The sequence below is a fragment of the Tinamus guttatus genome, unplaced genomic scaffold (assembly GCF_059628265.1).
Source record: "Tinamus guttatus ecotype Peru unplaced genomic scaffold, ASM5962826v1 Tinamus_guttatus_pri_ptg000416l, whole genome shotgun sequence".
In the NCBI taxonomy this organism is placed as follows: Eukaryota; Metazoa; Chordata; class Aves; order Tinamiformes; family Tinamidae; genus Tinamus; species Tinamus guttatus.
The window spans coordinates 462,115-476,416 of record NW_028288950.1 but is presented as its reverse complement, the minus strand read 5'-3'; the positions used below and the strand labels follow the sequence as shown (position 1 = coordinate 476,416).

Below are 14,302 nucleotides of genomic sequence, written 5' to 3'. Positions count from 1 at the left end.
TAAGTGCCAGTCTGCAGCCACTGTGAGCTGCTGTGTTGAGCTGGCTTAGGGAATGTGGTCTAGCCACACTGATAAGTATTTTCTAGGCCTTCTTGGCCCAAGGTCCTTAGTAGCCCTTGTAAATTAGGGAGCATCTGGGCTGAAGCTCAAATTTCTGAGCGGGAGTCATGTGAAGTTCACCATGCCTCCTTGCTTGCTCAGTAGTGCTGGGATCAGTCCTCAAAGCTCGTTCCAGCGCTGCCTAGGCAGTGGTCACAGCAGGGATGTTGGGACAGCTGTGCTATTCCCAGGTATTGGGAGAAGTGTAACTCCAGAGGGGACCCTAGTTTGAAGTCTGTGTGGTAGATATAAAAGCTGCCTGAGACCCCTCTGCTCTTTGTGCCAGGCTAAAGCTGTAGGTGAAGCAACCCAGAGCAACTTTTTTGCATTCTCATCTTTTGAGACCCGCACATCACCTGTCCAGATGCCTGACCCAAGGCCCTTGCCCCTTCTTTCTAGGTGTACCTGCACTGCACTGCCTCGGTGTGCCACCGGTCGGAACAGGAATCCTGCAGCATCGCAGCCTGTCTGGCTGGAGCCAGTATGTGCTCTATCCTTGCTGTCCCCTTGTGCAAAGGGACAACAGCGACCACGTAGTCCCCAGCTGAGGGGGAAGGGCATAAGGGATACAGAGAGTACTGACTAGTTCTGTTGGTAGTGCTCTATGGGGGCTTGTTTCCTTCCTTCTTGCTGAGGAAGGGCTCTTGCCCTCATGCCAAGGAAGTGGAGACCTTCATAGGCTCTTAATCCTGTTCCTTGCTCACTTCTGGTATCTGTTGAGCAGCTGATTTGGACAAAATGTGGCAGCCCATGCAGTGCAATGCGAACACAAAACATGTGCTGTCTGTGCCAGAGTGAGTGTTGGCAAGGGTGTGTCTGCTAAACACAATATTTGAGGCCACAAGTCCCATCCCCTAAAATCCCTGCTGTTATGTAGGGAGCAAAAGGAGTGCTGAACATGGCCTTCAGCAGGGCGCCTCCCATGTCACCAGCGAAGGCCCCGTGATTCTCCTGCAGGATCAGCTAAGACGGGGGCCTGCCATGGATGGCCTTGGTAAGTGTGTGGGCCTGCTGCCCTCCCTGTCTGGGGACAGAGGCTTGTGTAAGCCTTTCTCATGGAAAGGGAGTCTGGGGTGACCCTTGTGTGGGAAAGCCCGGACCCCAGCTAGGAGGTAATGCTTATTATCTTTCTTCTATTAATAAAAGACAATATATATCTATGGTGGTTGCCTCTCTCCCTGTCAATTCAGTTGACAGACCCAACACTGGCTTGCCTCAGGGATGCTCAGCCTCTCACTAGGAGTGAGGTGATGGCAGTAGGCGCCCCGCTCTGGGAGCAGCTGCCAAATCAGTCACCCAAATGTTGGGTCTCTGCCTTAGCCTCTTGTAGAAAGGGCTGTTGTGCAGTACTGCAGTGAATCCTGACTCTAAGGAATTCTTTTTAATTCTGTGTGTGTGGGCACCTTTCAGCCTTTCCAAGTGTTGTTTGTTGGCCCTTAGTGTCTGCTTGCTTTGCAGTAAAGTCCAGGGACAGAGCTGTGCCATACAAACAGCCCCTGTCTGGCATGACATGTGACCTCTCCAAAGGCTCTCCTCTTCCTCTGGGTTTCTGTGAGCACAGCAGCAGTCTCACAAGAACAGATCTATTTCTTTGCAGAAGGTGGTCACCAAACACAGCCTGAGTGTTATAACCCTGGTTTGCTTGAGTCTTGGAGCCCTGCTCTCTCCCATGCCCTCCCCAGCAGAGGGAGTGCAGCTCCAGCAGGCACCATCCCATGGCCATGGCAGCCTCCCAGGGCCCAACCTCTAACTTGAAAGGGGGAATCCAACCTTGGTCCCCTGAAGGATTAAAGGAGCAGCCTGCCAGAGCCTGAGACTGTCTCTGATGAACCTTCAGGTGTCTCAAAAGACTCACACTGCCTGTGCTCTGCTTGCTGCTGTGAGTCTGTCCTGCAGCCTGGTTTTGCACAGGGCAGTGCTGAAGTTGAGGGACCTCCACAGGAGAAGCACTGCTGCAGAATGAGAAGCAAGAGGTGGAAGTGGGAATGGCCTCTTAGGAGATCTTTGCTTCACAGCCTTATTTCTTCTGTTGGATGCCCCCCAGGACAGCAGCTGCTGTAGGTGTGAGCAGAGACTGCACCTCAAACCTCCTAATGGAGGAAGCACTGTCCCATCAACTATTGCTGCCCTTCTCTAGCACTTCTGCAGGTACTGTTGTCTTCTGTAAACTTACTTCAGCTGGAGAAGACTTAAGATCACCAAAAATCACTAGCTTAAAAGCTTCGTTAGTTCAGGTTGTACAGTTCCTAATCCAGGGCAGAGAAGGTGTTGCCAAATCTTAAATTTAAGAGGCCCTATTGGTTATGCTGCTTAAATCCTGACCAGAGTTTATTTTATTTTACTTTATTTTATCTTATTTTTACTTTTGAGCATATATACATACACCTGAATATTGATCTTCATTGGATGCATATAGCAGGAGAAGCAGGTCTTGACGAGCCCTGGACATTGCACTATTGAAGAAATCAGGTAATAGATGTGGTCACTGAGCAATGAGTTAGTAAGGAAGGTGTAAGGGAAAAGCCAAGCTCAGGACACAGTGGAGAGAAGTTTTGAGTCCTTCAGCGAGGGACAGCACAGAGCTGGTAAACGGGAGGTAGGCTGACGGTTCCACTCAATGTTGGAGCTGAGCTGAGTTCCTTGGGATCGACAACAGGCTTCAAGGTAAAGTTCTGCAAGATGGTGGTTACAACTAAGAATATCTCCATGCGTGCCAGGCCCTCTCCAGGGCATATTCGCTTGCCTGAAATTAAAACAACAAATATTGCTGAGCAGGTGTTGCAGAGTGGACTGGAATTTGTGCTATGCAACTGTGTTACACAGCATTGTTTATGAGATACAGCCATGGCAGTGAGGTGACTGTGAGGATTGTGGAGCATTTTTGCAAGGGAACAGTTTGATGGGAAAAAACTAGACACGCTCTGGTAGTTTGCTAGGGTATGTGAAAGAAGAACGTGAGCAGGAGAAGCCTTGAGCACCAAGGAGGCACATTAGGAGGCAGGATGAGAGGGAGCAAGGTGGCATAAAGAGCAGGTGCAAAAGCAGCAGGTTGGGGATATTGCTGAGTGAGTGGTGGCATATAGCGTGAGAGGTATTTAAGATGAACTTGGGAAAAGTGGAGTTACTGTACAAAGCACACGGATTTCTAATGTGAGAATGGGTATGATTCATGTCCTTCCATCAGGAGCTCCCAGGGTGAGGTTTGAGAAGCCCCTGAGCCCTCTGCAAGATGGGAGGTGCGCTTGGAGAAAGGAGCACTTGGGAGTTATCTTGAATTGTGAGGAAGCCATGGAGGGACCAAGTGGAGAGAGGGCAAGGAAAGTCTGTGTGTCTGTGAAGGCAAAGGTGGGCTGGTTCCCAGAGGAGGAGGTCGGCAGTTCCTGAGAGAGGAATGAGAAGAGGAAGCATGTGCCTTACCTGCGGAGAAGGGCATGAAGAAGTCGCTCTTCTTAAAGGTGCCGTTTGCGTTCAAGAAATGTGCGGGGTTGAACTCTTCTGGGTTTGCAAACTCTTTACTGTCATGGAGGACAGAACTGAGATGGGGGTAGATTGTTGTCCCCTGCGGTAACATAAGAAGAACAGAGCATAACGTGGAGGTGAGTTACGTCTTGTAAGCCGATTGCCTGCCGAGTTAAGGATGAAATTTCCTGCACATTGTTGTTGGTACCAAAGGGAGAATATGAACTAACCTTGGGAATGACGTAGCCTCTGAGGTGAGTGTCTTTGTTCACAGAATGAGGAAGACTCAAGGGAGAGAGACTGATGAAGCGCTGGATTTCATGGACCACAGCATCTGTGTAGGGCAGCTGGGTCCGGTCAGCCACACAGGGTCTTCGTGATCGTCCCACCACCTGGTCGATCTCTTCCTGAACTTTCTCTGTCATGAAAGGCACAGACTATTACTAAGAGGGGTGAATAAAACCAAGCCTACTCAGCAAGATCGTTCCAAGTTTTCCTACTGTTTTACCAAGACACCAAAGTCCCTAGGAAAACTGGTGCTGATTTTGCAGCTCCACTGCAACCTATTGCAAAGAGTGCCCTCCAGCTAAATAGGAGTACTGGAAGATAGAGATGTGCCTGGGCTAAGTCTCAGACTCTCCAGGGGCCAGCTGTATATGCCTAGGAGGGCTGCAAGGTCCACTAAGGCCCACTCTAGGAAATGAGATTGCAAGAACTTTTCCTGCTCGGGTGGAGAATAAGAGAGAGAGAGAGGTGGGGGGGTGGGATTGCATTGCCCACTGTGCTGTCACAACTGAGCCCAGTGCAGAGGAATGGCTGGAGGGGAGGAGGTCACAGACTGGTACCTTGTATTTTGGGGTGTTTGAGAAGCAGCAGAAGTCCATATCTTATGGTGGTGCTAGTTGTCTCAGTTCCACCAACGAACAAGTCAAAGGTGCTGGTTATCAAGTTCTTCAAGTGGAAATGGGAGTTGGCATTGTGCTTCTCCTAGGAAAGCAAACAAACAAACAAAAAACAAAACAAAAAACGCAGGTCAAAACAGGTCTGTTTCCTGAGAAACATGCCTCTTTCTTGTATCAGTCCAGGCGTCCTTCTCCAGCCCGAGCTGTTATGTTCCCCTGTTGAGGTGCAGCAGTTAGCTGCAACATTACAATTCAATGACTGTGCAGTAAGATAGACCCCCAGGGCAGCTTTCTTTCAAGCTGTGCACGGCATGGCAGCTAGCTGCCCGCTTGCCCTTCCTGTGCCCACTGCTTTCCAGCCAAGGAACTGTGACACCAGACTGCAAATGTCTCTGGGCTTTGCGGAAAGCAGACGTAGGGATGATGTCCAAGGAGCTGCAGTTAGTGGCCAGTGAGTGGGCAGACCCAGAATTCTGTGCTCTGACAGACGTGACACCCGTTTTGGGTGTTTTCTCAGTGCACAGACGAGCTTTCAGGGCAAAGTACAGGGAAGGGGTGAGTCCAATGTGTGTGTGACTTGGCGAAGGAAAGGGGCTCCGTGTAGGTGTGCTTGGGGAGGAGATGGGGCTACATGCTATCTCCTTACCTCCTGCATTTTGTTGAGGAAGCAGTCAATGAAATCCCGAGGGGACCTAGGGTCTATGGAAGCTTGGTGCGCCTTCACCTCCTCTGCCACGAAGGCTTTTAGAGTATCAATTTCTGTGAATATTCTGTTGTGAGGACCGGGCATGTAATCCAAGATCTTTGGGAACATCTGATAGAGCTGAAAAGACCAGGAAGTTCCTTAGTGTGAACATTTCCCCATCATTAGGAATTAGCAAAAGTCCACAACCTCTCAACAGAGCCAGTCAGAGGGGTGGTGAGGCCTGGACAGTCTGACAGAGAGATGAGGGTTTGCTGAGTAGTAGTAGTAGGAAACTCAGAAGCAGAGGAGAAGGGTGGTCAGGACTAGGGGTAGGCTGCACCTAGCCGGCCAAGCCAGCTTGGTTTGTGAGGGCTCCTCTTGCTCTAGAGTGAATTCCCTCCTGCGCAGTGGGATGAAGAAGCTGTATGTACTGTTGTGTCCTAGTGTGAAGACTGAAATGGGACTTCATTAGGAAATGAGCCTCCTACTACCTTGGAACTATATCCCCTCTATGAAATGGCTGTTGAATATACCTGTCCCCAGGGGGAATTCATCATCTCAAACAAGTTGTTAATGTTTTTCATCAGGGCCAGAAACTTCTTGTCTCTATAGTCATATCGGTTCCCAAAGACGATGGAGCATATGATGTTGGAGACAGCACAGCTCACTATGTAGGTTGGGTCAAAAGGCATTCCTGCAAGGTCACAAAACGAAAAAGGAAAGAAGCAACATTTTTGGCTTCTGCTGTAAAATGCTAGCTCTACAGCTACTTGAGCCTTGAGGAGGGTTAACAGAAATACCACATCACAGTCTGAATGACACAGAATGCTCCTCCAATGGTAGTAGTAAGCAATCATGGAATTATTTGTTGCTTTATAATGAGGCAGCATTCATGCATGGGAACCTGAATTACAAGCTAAGAACATGTGTCACCTTAATTCCTGCATTGGACCAGCACCAACACTGCTTACTTCCTACAGGCTTTCTTAGCAAACATAAGGTGCGTTAAGAATAAACTGTACTGTTTGTTTTGGTGATTTCTTCCAGCAGGTGCTCAGCTTCCTCTTGGATCCTCTCCTCGATGCTCCTCTTTCCCATCCCAAAGTTGCGCAGTGTGGTGAGAGCAAATCGGCGAACTTGTAGCCATTCCTCGTTGTTGCTGAAAATGATGCCTGCAGAAGAGGAAGGAAAAGGGAAGGCCTGCCTGGGTGAGCTGGCCATGAGCTGTACTGAAGCTCACAGTGACAGTGAATTTCATCTTCAGGAGAACGCCTGCAGAGTAGCAACGTAGAATCCCTCAGTGTGGAGGAGACCTTTGGAGGTCGTGTAGTTCAACATCCTCGTTTTGACCCTTTCCCTCACGTAGCCACCCTCACTGTGAACGCACCATTCTCTGTAAGCATGAAGGTCTTCCCTTGCTGCAGCCTGCGCCTGTTGCCTTGCCCTTTCCCTGTCCATCTCTAAAAGGAGCCTGGCTCCATTTCTGTGCTGTACTCCCTAAGCAGGAAAAACCACCACCAACCCCTCGCTCTGCCTTCCCTTCTCCAGTTTAGACCCAGCCACTTCCCTCAGCCTGCCCCTGTGCACACCTCACTCCAGCCCCTGTCCCTGCCTGTCTGGTCCTCAACCCTTCTCTTCTCAAAAGCAGCTCAGCCAGTAAATATACCTCGTCCGTTGTTAGCTCTGTCCCCGATCGGCCAGTGTCCTCTGGGAGCAAACTCATCTGCGCGGTCTATCAAGGCTTCTTTCACCACATCATGTCCATGGAGCACCACCACGGGGTCAGAGCCCAGGTGCACTGTGAACACTGACCCGTACTTTTTGCTGAGCTGCCAAAAGACAAAAGAAAACACGGCCGTGGAGCAGGTGGGCAGAAGAAGTCAGAAAGTGGCCTTGTTGTTGTATTACTCTGTGGGAATGTGTTCTCAGAGATCAGGAATATCAAGATCTGGCCTTCCCACAACAAATATGGATATATAAAGGCCTTGCAGCCATCAGGCACTCTAACCAAGGATCACAGCAGTACAGAGCAGCAGCTGAGATGATACTCTTAACTTTTCTCTCCCTCTAGGATTGACCTTCCTCAGGCTACAGCCACAGGTTCTCCCAGTGCACTTGGCTCATGTTTCCCAGAATGTGCAGAAGAAAGTGAATGAGCCAAAGCAAGTGACCTTACCTGCTCAAGGGTTTTGGACAAGTCCTTTGGTTTCACCTGCATCATATTGCCTAGAATGGGAAGGGGAGCAGGTCCAGGAGGCATCTTCCCCTTTCCAAAGCTGCTTCTCCATGCTGTGAAGGAGAGCAGGCAAATAATGCAAACCAGTAGGACAGCACCTGTTGCTCCCAGGAGCTCCATTTTCCAGGTGGAGAGGCACTCTGGAATGAGTCTGTCCAGCTGTAGAGCTTATATACTCCAGAATTGTGTAATAAAACACCCTATGGCTGACTTAGTATTATGGGTCAATCATTTGCTAGCTTGCCGTGTGTTGTAGAAAGAATTTTGAACTTATATCAGTGTTTATTAGTGTTCAAAGCTGTCCCTGCTATCAAGCAATTGCATGTGTCAATTGAGGTGGAGAACTTCATGCTGATTCCGTAAGGAGATATGTGATATTAGGAAATCTCTGGACACAGAAAGCCGAGTTCATGAGAGTTTGCATCACGCTAGCAGATTCACAGGGGATTTAAAAGGATAAAAAGGAAACATCAGGTGACTAGTCAGTCAGACCATTAGCTGTGGGAATCTGTGGCTCTTTTCACATCACAGTAGTGTCCAATGATTTTCTGCATACTCATTTCTGTCTGCAGAAGCCCAGAGTAGGAAGGACTGCTTTGTCCTATGTAGCCATGTGAAGACCCAGGAAAACTGAACTCAAAGTCCCTCTATCCATCTTCCCCGGGAACTTTCATTTGAAGTTCAACAGAGGCAGGTATTATCGGTATTCAGAGAAAAGGCTAACAGTGCTTAGCCTGAGAAAAGTATTATAGCATCTGCTTCACCTCTTTTCTTTTTCCAAACAAATGCCAAGCTTCAGAAAGTGCATCATCATCCTGTAGAATTTCCTGCCGGTTTGCTGTATCCTTATTTTCTTTGGGGATTTTGTCTCAGTAGGTGACTGTGCCAAATGCTGCTCCCACCCCTCCATGCAGGCAGCCTGGGGGCTCTGGGGCGGATGGAGTCCCACTGAGCATATGATCACATTCCTAGCAGCCGGGATGGCAAAAGTTGAGCAACAGGGCTCCTGTGATTATGTCCAAACAGCCTTGAATGCAAATAGACTTGTAGTTCACAACCTGAAATGGTAGAGGGGAATCACCTCCTTTTATATGTGCAAAGTCCCCTGGGCCACCTTGTTCACTTGTGCATGTGGAGGGGTAATTGTGGCTATGTGACAGCATGCTGCTCAGCTTTGGAAGCAGCAGCACCTCCACAAAGGCAGAAAGAACACGTAATGGATCTTCCCAAGGGAAGCACGTTCCCTTTTGTGCTTTTATTCTTCTCCTCTCACCATATCTTACATGGACACACAGCTTTTTCTACTCATGCTGCTTCATGAGTGGTGAGAGTAGCCAGGAGGGTGCATGGGGAAAAAGCAGGTAGATCTCCTCAATGCGCCATAGGTAGGGAGAACTCTAGAAAAAAATGAGCCTTGAAGTCACTTCTACAGATCCAACATAAATTGCACAAATAAGCTCCTCTCATCTCAGTGATATGCATATGAGCCCATCTCCTGACATAAGCTCGCCTCGTGTCTGTGTTTTTTGCTAAAGGACACAAGAGGGCTGTGATGGGTTCAGATCCAGGTGAAGGCAATGAAGGTGTTAAAATGGTGGGCTGAGACCACCTGGCCATTCAGGAGTTTCTACCTGGCTTCTTTCTGATGACAGGAGGCCACGCAATTTAAAAGGGCTAGGTTAAGCAGAGCTGCTGTATGGTCCTTGGCAGGAGAAGAGGATGGGTGCAGTAGGGCAGGCTGGGACTTTGCTTGGTGCTGTATTCCTGTGGGGGTTTCTTGGCCCCCTTGCTTTGGTCCTGGAGGTCCAGGGTGGCTTTTTTGCTGATCCCTCCATGCTGGCTTGTGGTCAAGGAGGCATGCAGCTCACCCTGCCCCCAGGCTGGGAGGAAAATGCTTCCCTGGTAGTGACTGCTTGCGGTAAGTGAGGGTGATGTCCAGAGTTTTCCTCACTGCTGTATCTTTCCAGAGTGCCAGCTGTAACTGAAATGAGGCGGAAGGGTCTGCTTTAGCAGGGAAGTGCTTGTTGTCTAACCACTCCTGTGCCTTTGTAACTGGGGGGCTGACTGTATGGCCAAGCATTTGGCTTGAGTGCTGCACCTGTGTCTGGATGGTCTTGGAAGCCTCATTCTGGCCCAGACCTGAGTGCTGGCTGGGACCCTGCCCCCTACAGAAGGGTCAGGGGTGGTGCTCCCTGCCCTCTCTGTGGGATGTTTAGGCTCTTCCTGCTGTCTCATCTACCCCTAGATACAGAGGGGAAGGCACATGCTGTGCAGAATGACTCCAGCTGTGGTCTCTGGGTGTCTGAGAGTCCAGATGGCTCCAGGAAAGTGTCCCTCTCCTATGCAGGCTGCTATGTCTTTGAATGGGTGAGTGACCTTAGGGGTCCAGCTGGGGCTGTGAGTACAGCTGCTGTGACTGCCCTGACCTGGGTGGTCCTTCCCCAGGAAGGCAACTGCTACATGCTGGTGGGGATTGAAGGGACAGATGCTGCTGGGCAAGAGACTCTGCTTGAAGAGAAGCTGCTCAGGTGCCCTGTGGACCTCCCTGGTAAGGCTCTGATATCCCTTTAGACACCTGCCTGTGTCTGAATGCCCTTCCCTTTGGGTAGTTACTCCTAGACAGAGAGTGGCAAGGCTGGAAGGAAACTGGGCTTGGTACTGCACGGAGGGTTCCTGTCATGGAATGAGTGGTGGTGGGCACGAGTGACACAATGCACTTAAAACCTATTACTATTTCTTACACAGGAGTAATTGATAATGACAATGTTTTTATGAGATTCTATGGCAAGGTCACTTATTTATTGCACGGAGGCTCAAGATACCTGCAGAATTACCAAGTGCACCCTCCTGTCAGGTCACTATAGATGCAAAAGATCCTCCAGTCTGGCTTCCAGGCTGTCTCCCTGCTGTGTGTTTGACCACTCACCTGTGTGTATGAACCTTCTCTTGACATGTAGATAGCGGGGTGCTTTCCCACTGGGTGGCCTCTGTGCGTTCCTTCCCCCTACTCCTGAGCTCTTCCTGCCAGCTCCTGCTGTCTCTTCCAGCTCTGGATGCTCCAAGCGGTAGTGTCTGCTCTGCTGTTGAGAGCCAAGACCGGCTGCCCTGTGCCCCTATGCCTATAAGCTGGGCAGAGTGTGAAGAGCGAGGCTGTTGTTACAATCCTGGGGACAGGGTGAAGCCTTGTTACTATGGTAACACAGGTGAGTGGGTGTGACTGACTACCCTCATAGCTGCAGTAGAAGCTGGTGACTGGGGTGCCCTGCTCCACCAGGGAAGCAGGGTTGGTGTGTACCAGTAATGCAAGTGGTTTAGAGCTGCACTTCTCACTATGGAAAATCTTCTGCCCAACTGAAGCGTCTAGCTTTGTAATCTCTATTGCAGTTGCAATCTGTATTTATGACCGGAATCAACAGTGCTAGTGCTGAACGCTGGTCAGAGCTGGCGGCACCCATGTCTGATCACGGCACAACTTGCGTTCTAGGGCTTAGAGGCAGGAGAGCTGGTGGAACTTGTTGCCTTGGTCTTTTCTGTAATGCCTGAATCTTAACCTCCTTACTGCTCCTTTTCCCTAAGCTTGAGACTGAAATCTCTGTTTTCCTGCAGTCACAGCTCACTGAACACTGGATGGCCAGTTCTCCATTGCGGTCTCTCGGGAGGTGACTCTGCCACCCCTTATTCTGGAGTCCGTTCATCTGGCCAGTGGGCCCAGTACTGGCTGCATTCCTGTAGTGAGGAACAATGCATTTGTTGTGTACACATTCCCTCTCTCTACCTGTGGCACTACTTTTCAGGTAAGAGCTGCAGTGGTCTGCAATAGCAGGAGCTTGCAGACCTGGAGCAACCTTGCAGTTGTTTTAGTGTTGCAACTTGGAGACTTCCAGAGGCCCCATGCTCTTCTCTAGCATGACTTTTCTGGACCTTCGGTGCCGGGGAATGTTGTAACAATGACTGTTGTTGCAGGTAGCTGGGGATCATGCCATATATGAGAACGAGTTGGTGGCATCTACAGATGTGGAGACTGGGAACCTTGGCTCCGTCACTAGGGACAGCATTTTCAGGTAATGTCTGGGGCTGGTCTGACCAGATGGAGTCCTGCCCAGGGTCTCTAGAGAAGCTCCTGCTTGTTGCAAGTTCTGAACTCACAGCACAGGTGCTGGAAGAGGCTAGGGAGTGGTATGTTCCCCCTTTAGTGGGAATAAACTGATGCTGCTCAGGTATACTTTGCAGACTCCAGTCCCCACTCTGGAGAGAAGCTGAAGTAGTTAAAAGCATGTGTGGGAGATGCTGTGGCAATATGATTAATCAAATGAGGTTGTGAGTTGTGGTGCTGGGGGAGAAAAAGGTCTGTCTGATCTCGGCTCATCTGCCTGACTCTCTCTTGTCTCACGAGGTTACATGTACGCTGTAGTTACTCCATCACTGGGAACTTCATCCCCTTGAGTGTTCAGGTGTTCACAGTGCCACCTCTTCCTGCTGTGTCCCAACCTGGTCCTCTGTCCTTGGAGATGCGCATTGCTGCAGGTAGGAGGGCCCCAGGACTCACTCAAATGTCTAGCAGCAGAGCTCTAACAACAATCTGGTGATAATGGGGCTGTGATGAGCAAATCCTGGCACTGCTTCTCTGCCCCATAGAGAACTTGCTGGCATGGCTGTCCTTAACTGCTCTTCTGGGTCTAAAGTGACTCTTGTGTGTTTCTTGTGGTCCAGATGCAAGATATAGATCCTGCTATGCAGGCAGTGACTATCCTGTGGTGAAGGCTCTGAGAGACCCCCTCTATGTGGAAGTGCAGATCCTCCAGAGGAGGGACCCAGACCTGGTCCTTGCCCTGCACCACTGCTGGGCCACTCTCAGTAGTCACCCTCACCAACAGCTACAGTGGCCTCTCTTGGTGGATGGGTGAGTACTTTGGAGGTAGATTTGTGGCTAGAGGAGGGCCTGACACCTCCTGACTGCTGGTCTTTTCCTCCCAGGTGTCCCCATAAAGGGGACAACTACCAGACACAGCTGGTGCCTCTCACTGGTGCCTCAGGACTACAGTTCCCCTCTCATTACCAGCGTTTCACCCTCTACACCTTCACATTTGTGGACTCTACTTCCCAAGAGATGCTTTCTGGGCTGGTAAGATCCTGTCCTGGCAGCCTAGGATGTTCTTGAGATCGAACAACCAGTGGGGGCAGTAGTAAGTGCCAGTCTGCAGCCACTGTGAGCTGCTGTGTTGAGCTGGCTTAGGGAATGTGGTCTAGCCACACTGATAAGTATTTTCTAGGCCTTCTTGGCCCAAGGTCCTTAGTAGCCCTTGTAAATTAAGGAGCATCTGGGCTGAAGCTCAAATTTCTGAGCGGGAGTCATGTGAAGTTCACCATGCCTGCCTTTCCTGCTCAGTAGTGCTGGGATCAGTCCTCAAAACTCGTTCCAGCACTGCCTAGGCAGTGGTCACAGCAGTGGTGTTGGGACAGCTGTGCTATTCCCAGGTATTGGGAGAAGTGTAACTCCAGAGGGGACCCTAGTTTGAAGTCTGTGTGGTAGATATAAAAGCTGCCTGAGACCCCTCTGCTCTTTGTGCCAGGCTAAAGCTGTAGGTGAAGCAACCCAGAGCAAATTTCTTGCCTTCTCATTTTTGAGACCCGCACATCACCTGTCCAGATGCCTGACCCAAGGCCCTTGCCCCTTCTTTCTAGGTGTACCTGCACTGCACTGCCTCGGTGTGCCACCGGTCGGAACAGGAATCCTGCAGCATCGCAGCCTGTCCGGCTGGAGCCAGTATGTGCTCTATCCTTGCTGTCCCCTTGTGCAAAGGGACAACAGGGACCACGTAGTCCCCAGCTGAGGGGGAAGGGCATAAGGGATACAGATAGTACTGACTAGTTCTGTTGGTAGTGCTCTATGGGGGCTTGTTTCCTTCCATCTTGCTGAGGAAGGGCTCTTGCCCTCAGGCCAAGAAAGTGGAGGCCTTCATAGGCTCTTAATCCTGTTCCTTGCTCACTTCTGGTATCTGTTGAGCAGCTGATTTGGACAAAATGTGGCAGCCCATGCAGTGCAATGGGAACACACAACATCTGCTGTCTGTGCCAGAGTGAGTGTTGGCAAGGGTGTGTCTGCCTAACACAGTGTTTGAGGCCACAAGTCCCATCCCCTAAAATCCCTGTTGTTATATAGGGAGCAAAAGGAGTGCTGAACATGGCCTTCAGCAGGGCGCCTCCCATGTCACCAGCGAAGGCCCCGTGATTCTCCTGCAGGATCAGCTAAGAGGGGGGCCTGCCATGGATGGCCTTGGTAAGTGTGTGGGCCTGCTGCCCTCCCTGTCTGGGGACAGAGGCTTGTGTAAGCCTTTCTCATGAAAAGGGAGTCTGGGGTGTTCCTGCCCCTCAGGGCCAGGGGCCCTCATGGGTGTCTCCCTCCCGCAGGAGCGGCCGTGCTCGCAGCAGCCCCCTGGGCTCTGGGTGTTGCTGTGGTGGCTGCTGGGCTGTCCTGTGTGCGCTGCTTGTGGCTGCTGTGCTGTGGCGAAGGAAGACCCCTGTAATGCATGAAATCCATGTACTGCAATAAAGTGTCTCTTAAACCTACCTTGTCCCTGGGGGCTCTTTCTACTTGGCCTGGAGCACCTGAGTGCAACAGGAGTGTGTTCCATGTCTCTGCCTGTAGGCCCTTGTCTGGGGTAGCCAGGCAAAAAACAACCCTGACAGCTGAGACAGCTTGGCCAATACTGACTTGTGGTCTTACATTGCCTGTTCTGAGGTTAGTGAGTATCTGCTGCTCTCTATTGGGAGCCCTTGCTGTTGCCTGCTCTGCTGGGAAGCTGCAGTGGGAAACATGAGAGCTGCTGTGTGGTGCCCCTGGCTAAGCTGCCTGCAGAAGCATTCCTCTATTCCTTACACTGCACTTTACATCACATTCAAAACTAGCTAAAGCTGACTGTC

The 14,302-nt window shown here is 50.5% G+C and overlaps 2 protein-coding genes across 2 annotated transcripts; one reads left to right on the top strand and one right to left on the bottom strand.

Moving 5' to 3' along the window:
- Positions 1-2,611: 2,611 nt before the first annotated feature.
- On the bottom strand, positions 2,612-7,511 carry LOC148593334 (cytochrome P450 2C19-like). Its single transcript, XM_088531418.1, has 9 exons — positions 7,322-7,511; positions 6,812-6,974; positions 6,168-6,317; positions 5,679-5,839; positions 5,107-5,283; positions 4,404-4,545; positions 3,789-3,976; positions 3,517-3,658; positions 2,612-2,842 (listed from the first exon to the last, which is right to left on the bottom strand). The coding sequence occupies exons 1-9, from the start codon at positions 7,499-7,501 to the stop codon at positions 2,661-2,663; spliced, it is 1,485 nt and encodes a 494-aa protein (XP_088387544.1). The 5' UTR covers positions 7,502-7,511; the 3' UTR covers positions 2,612-2,660.
- Positions 7,512-9,238: 1,727 nt separating this feature from the next.
- Positions 9,239-13,931, top strand: LOC148593333 (zona pellucida sperm-binding protein 4-like). Its single transcript, XM_088531429.1, is given in 13 exon segments — positions 9,239-9,299; positions 9,627-9,748; positions 9,827-9,929; positions 10,429-10,584; positions 10,988-11,175; positions 11,345-11,442; positions 11,775-11,905; positions 12,092-12,281; positions 12,356-12,503; positions 13,064-13,145; positions 13,542-13,658; positions 13,790-13,854; positions 13,857-13,931. Coding segments are annotated over 13 exon segments (1,536 nt in total).
- The last annotated feature ends 371 nt before the right edge of the window (positions 13,932-14,302 follow it).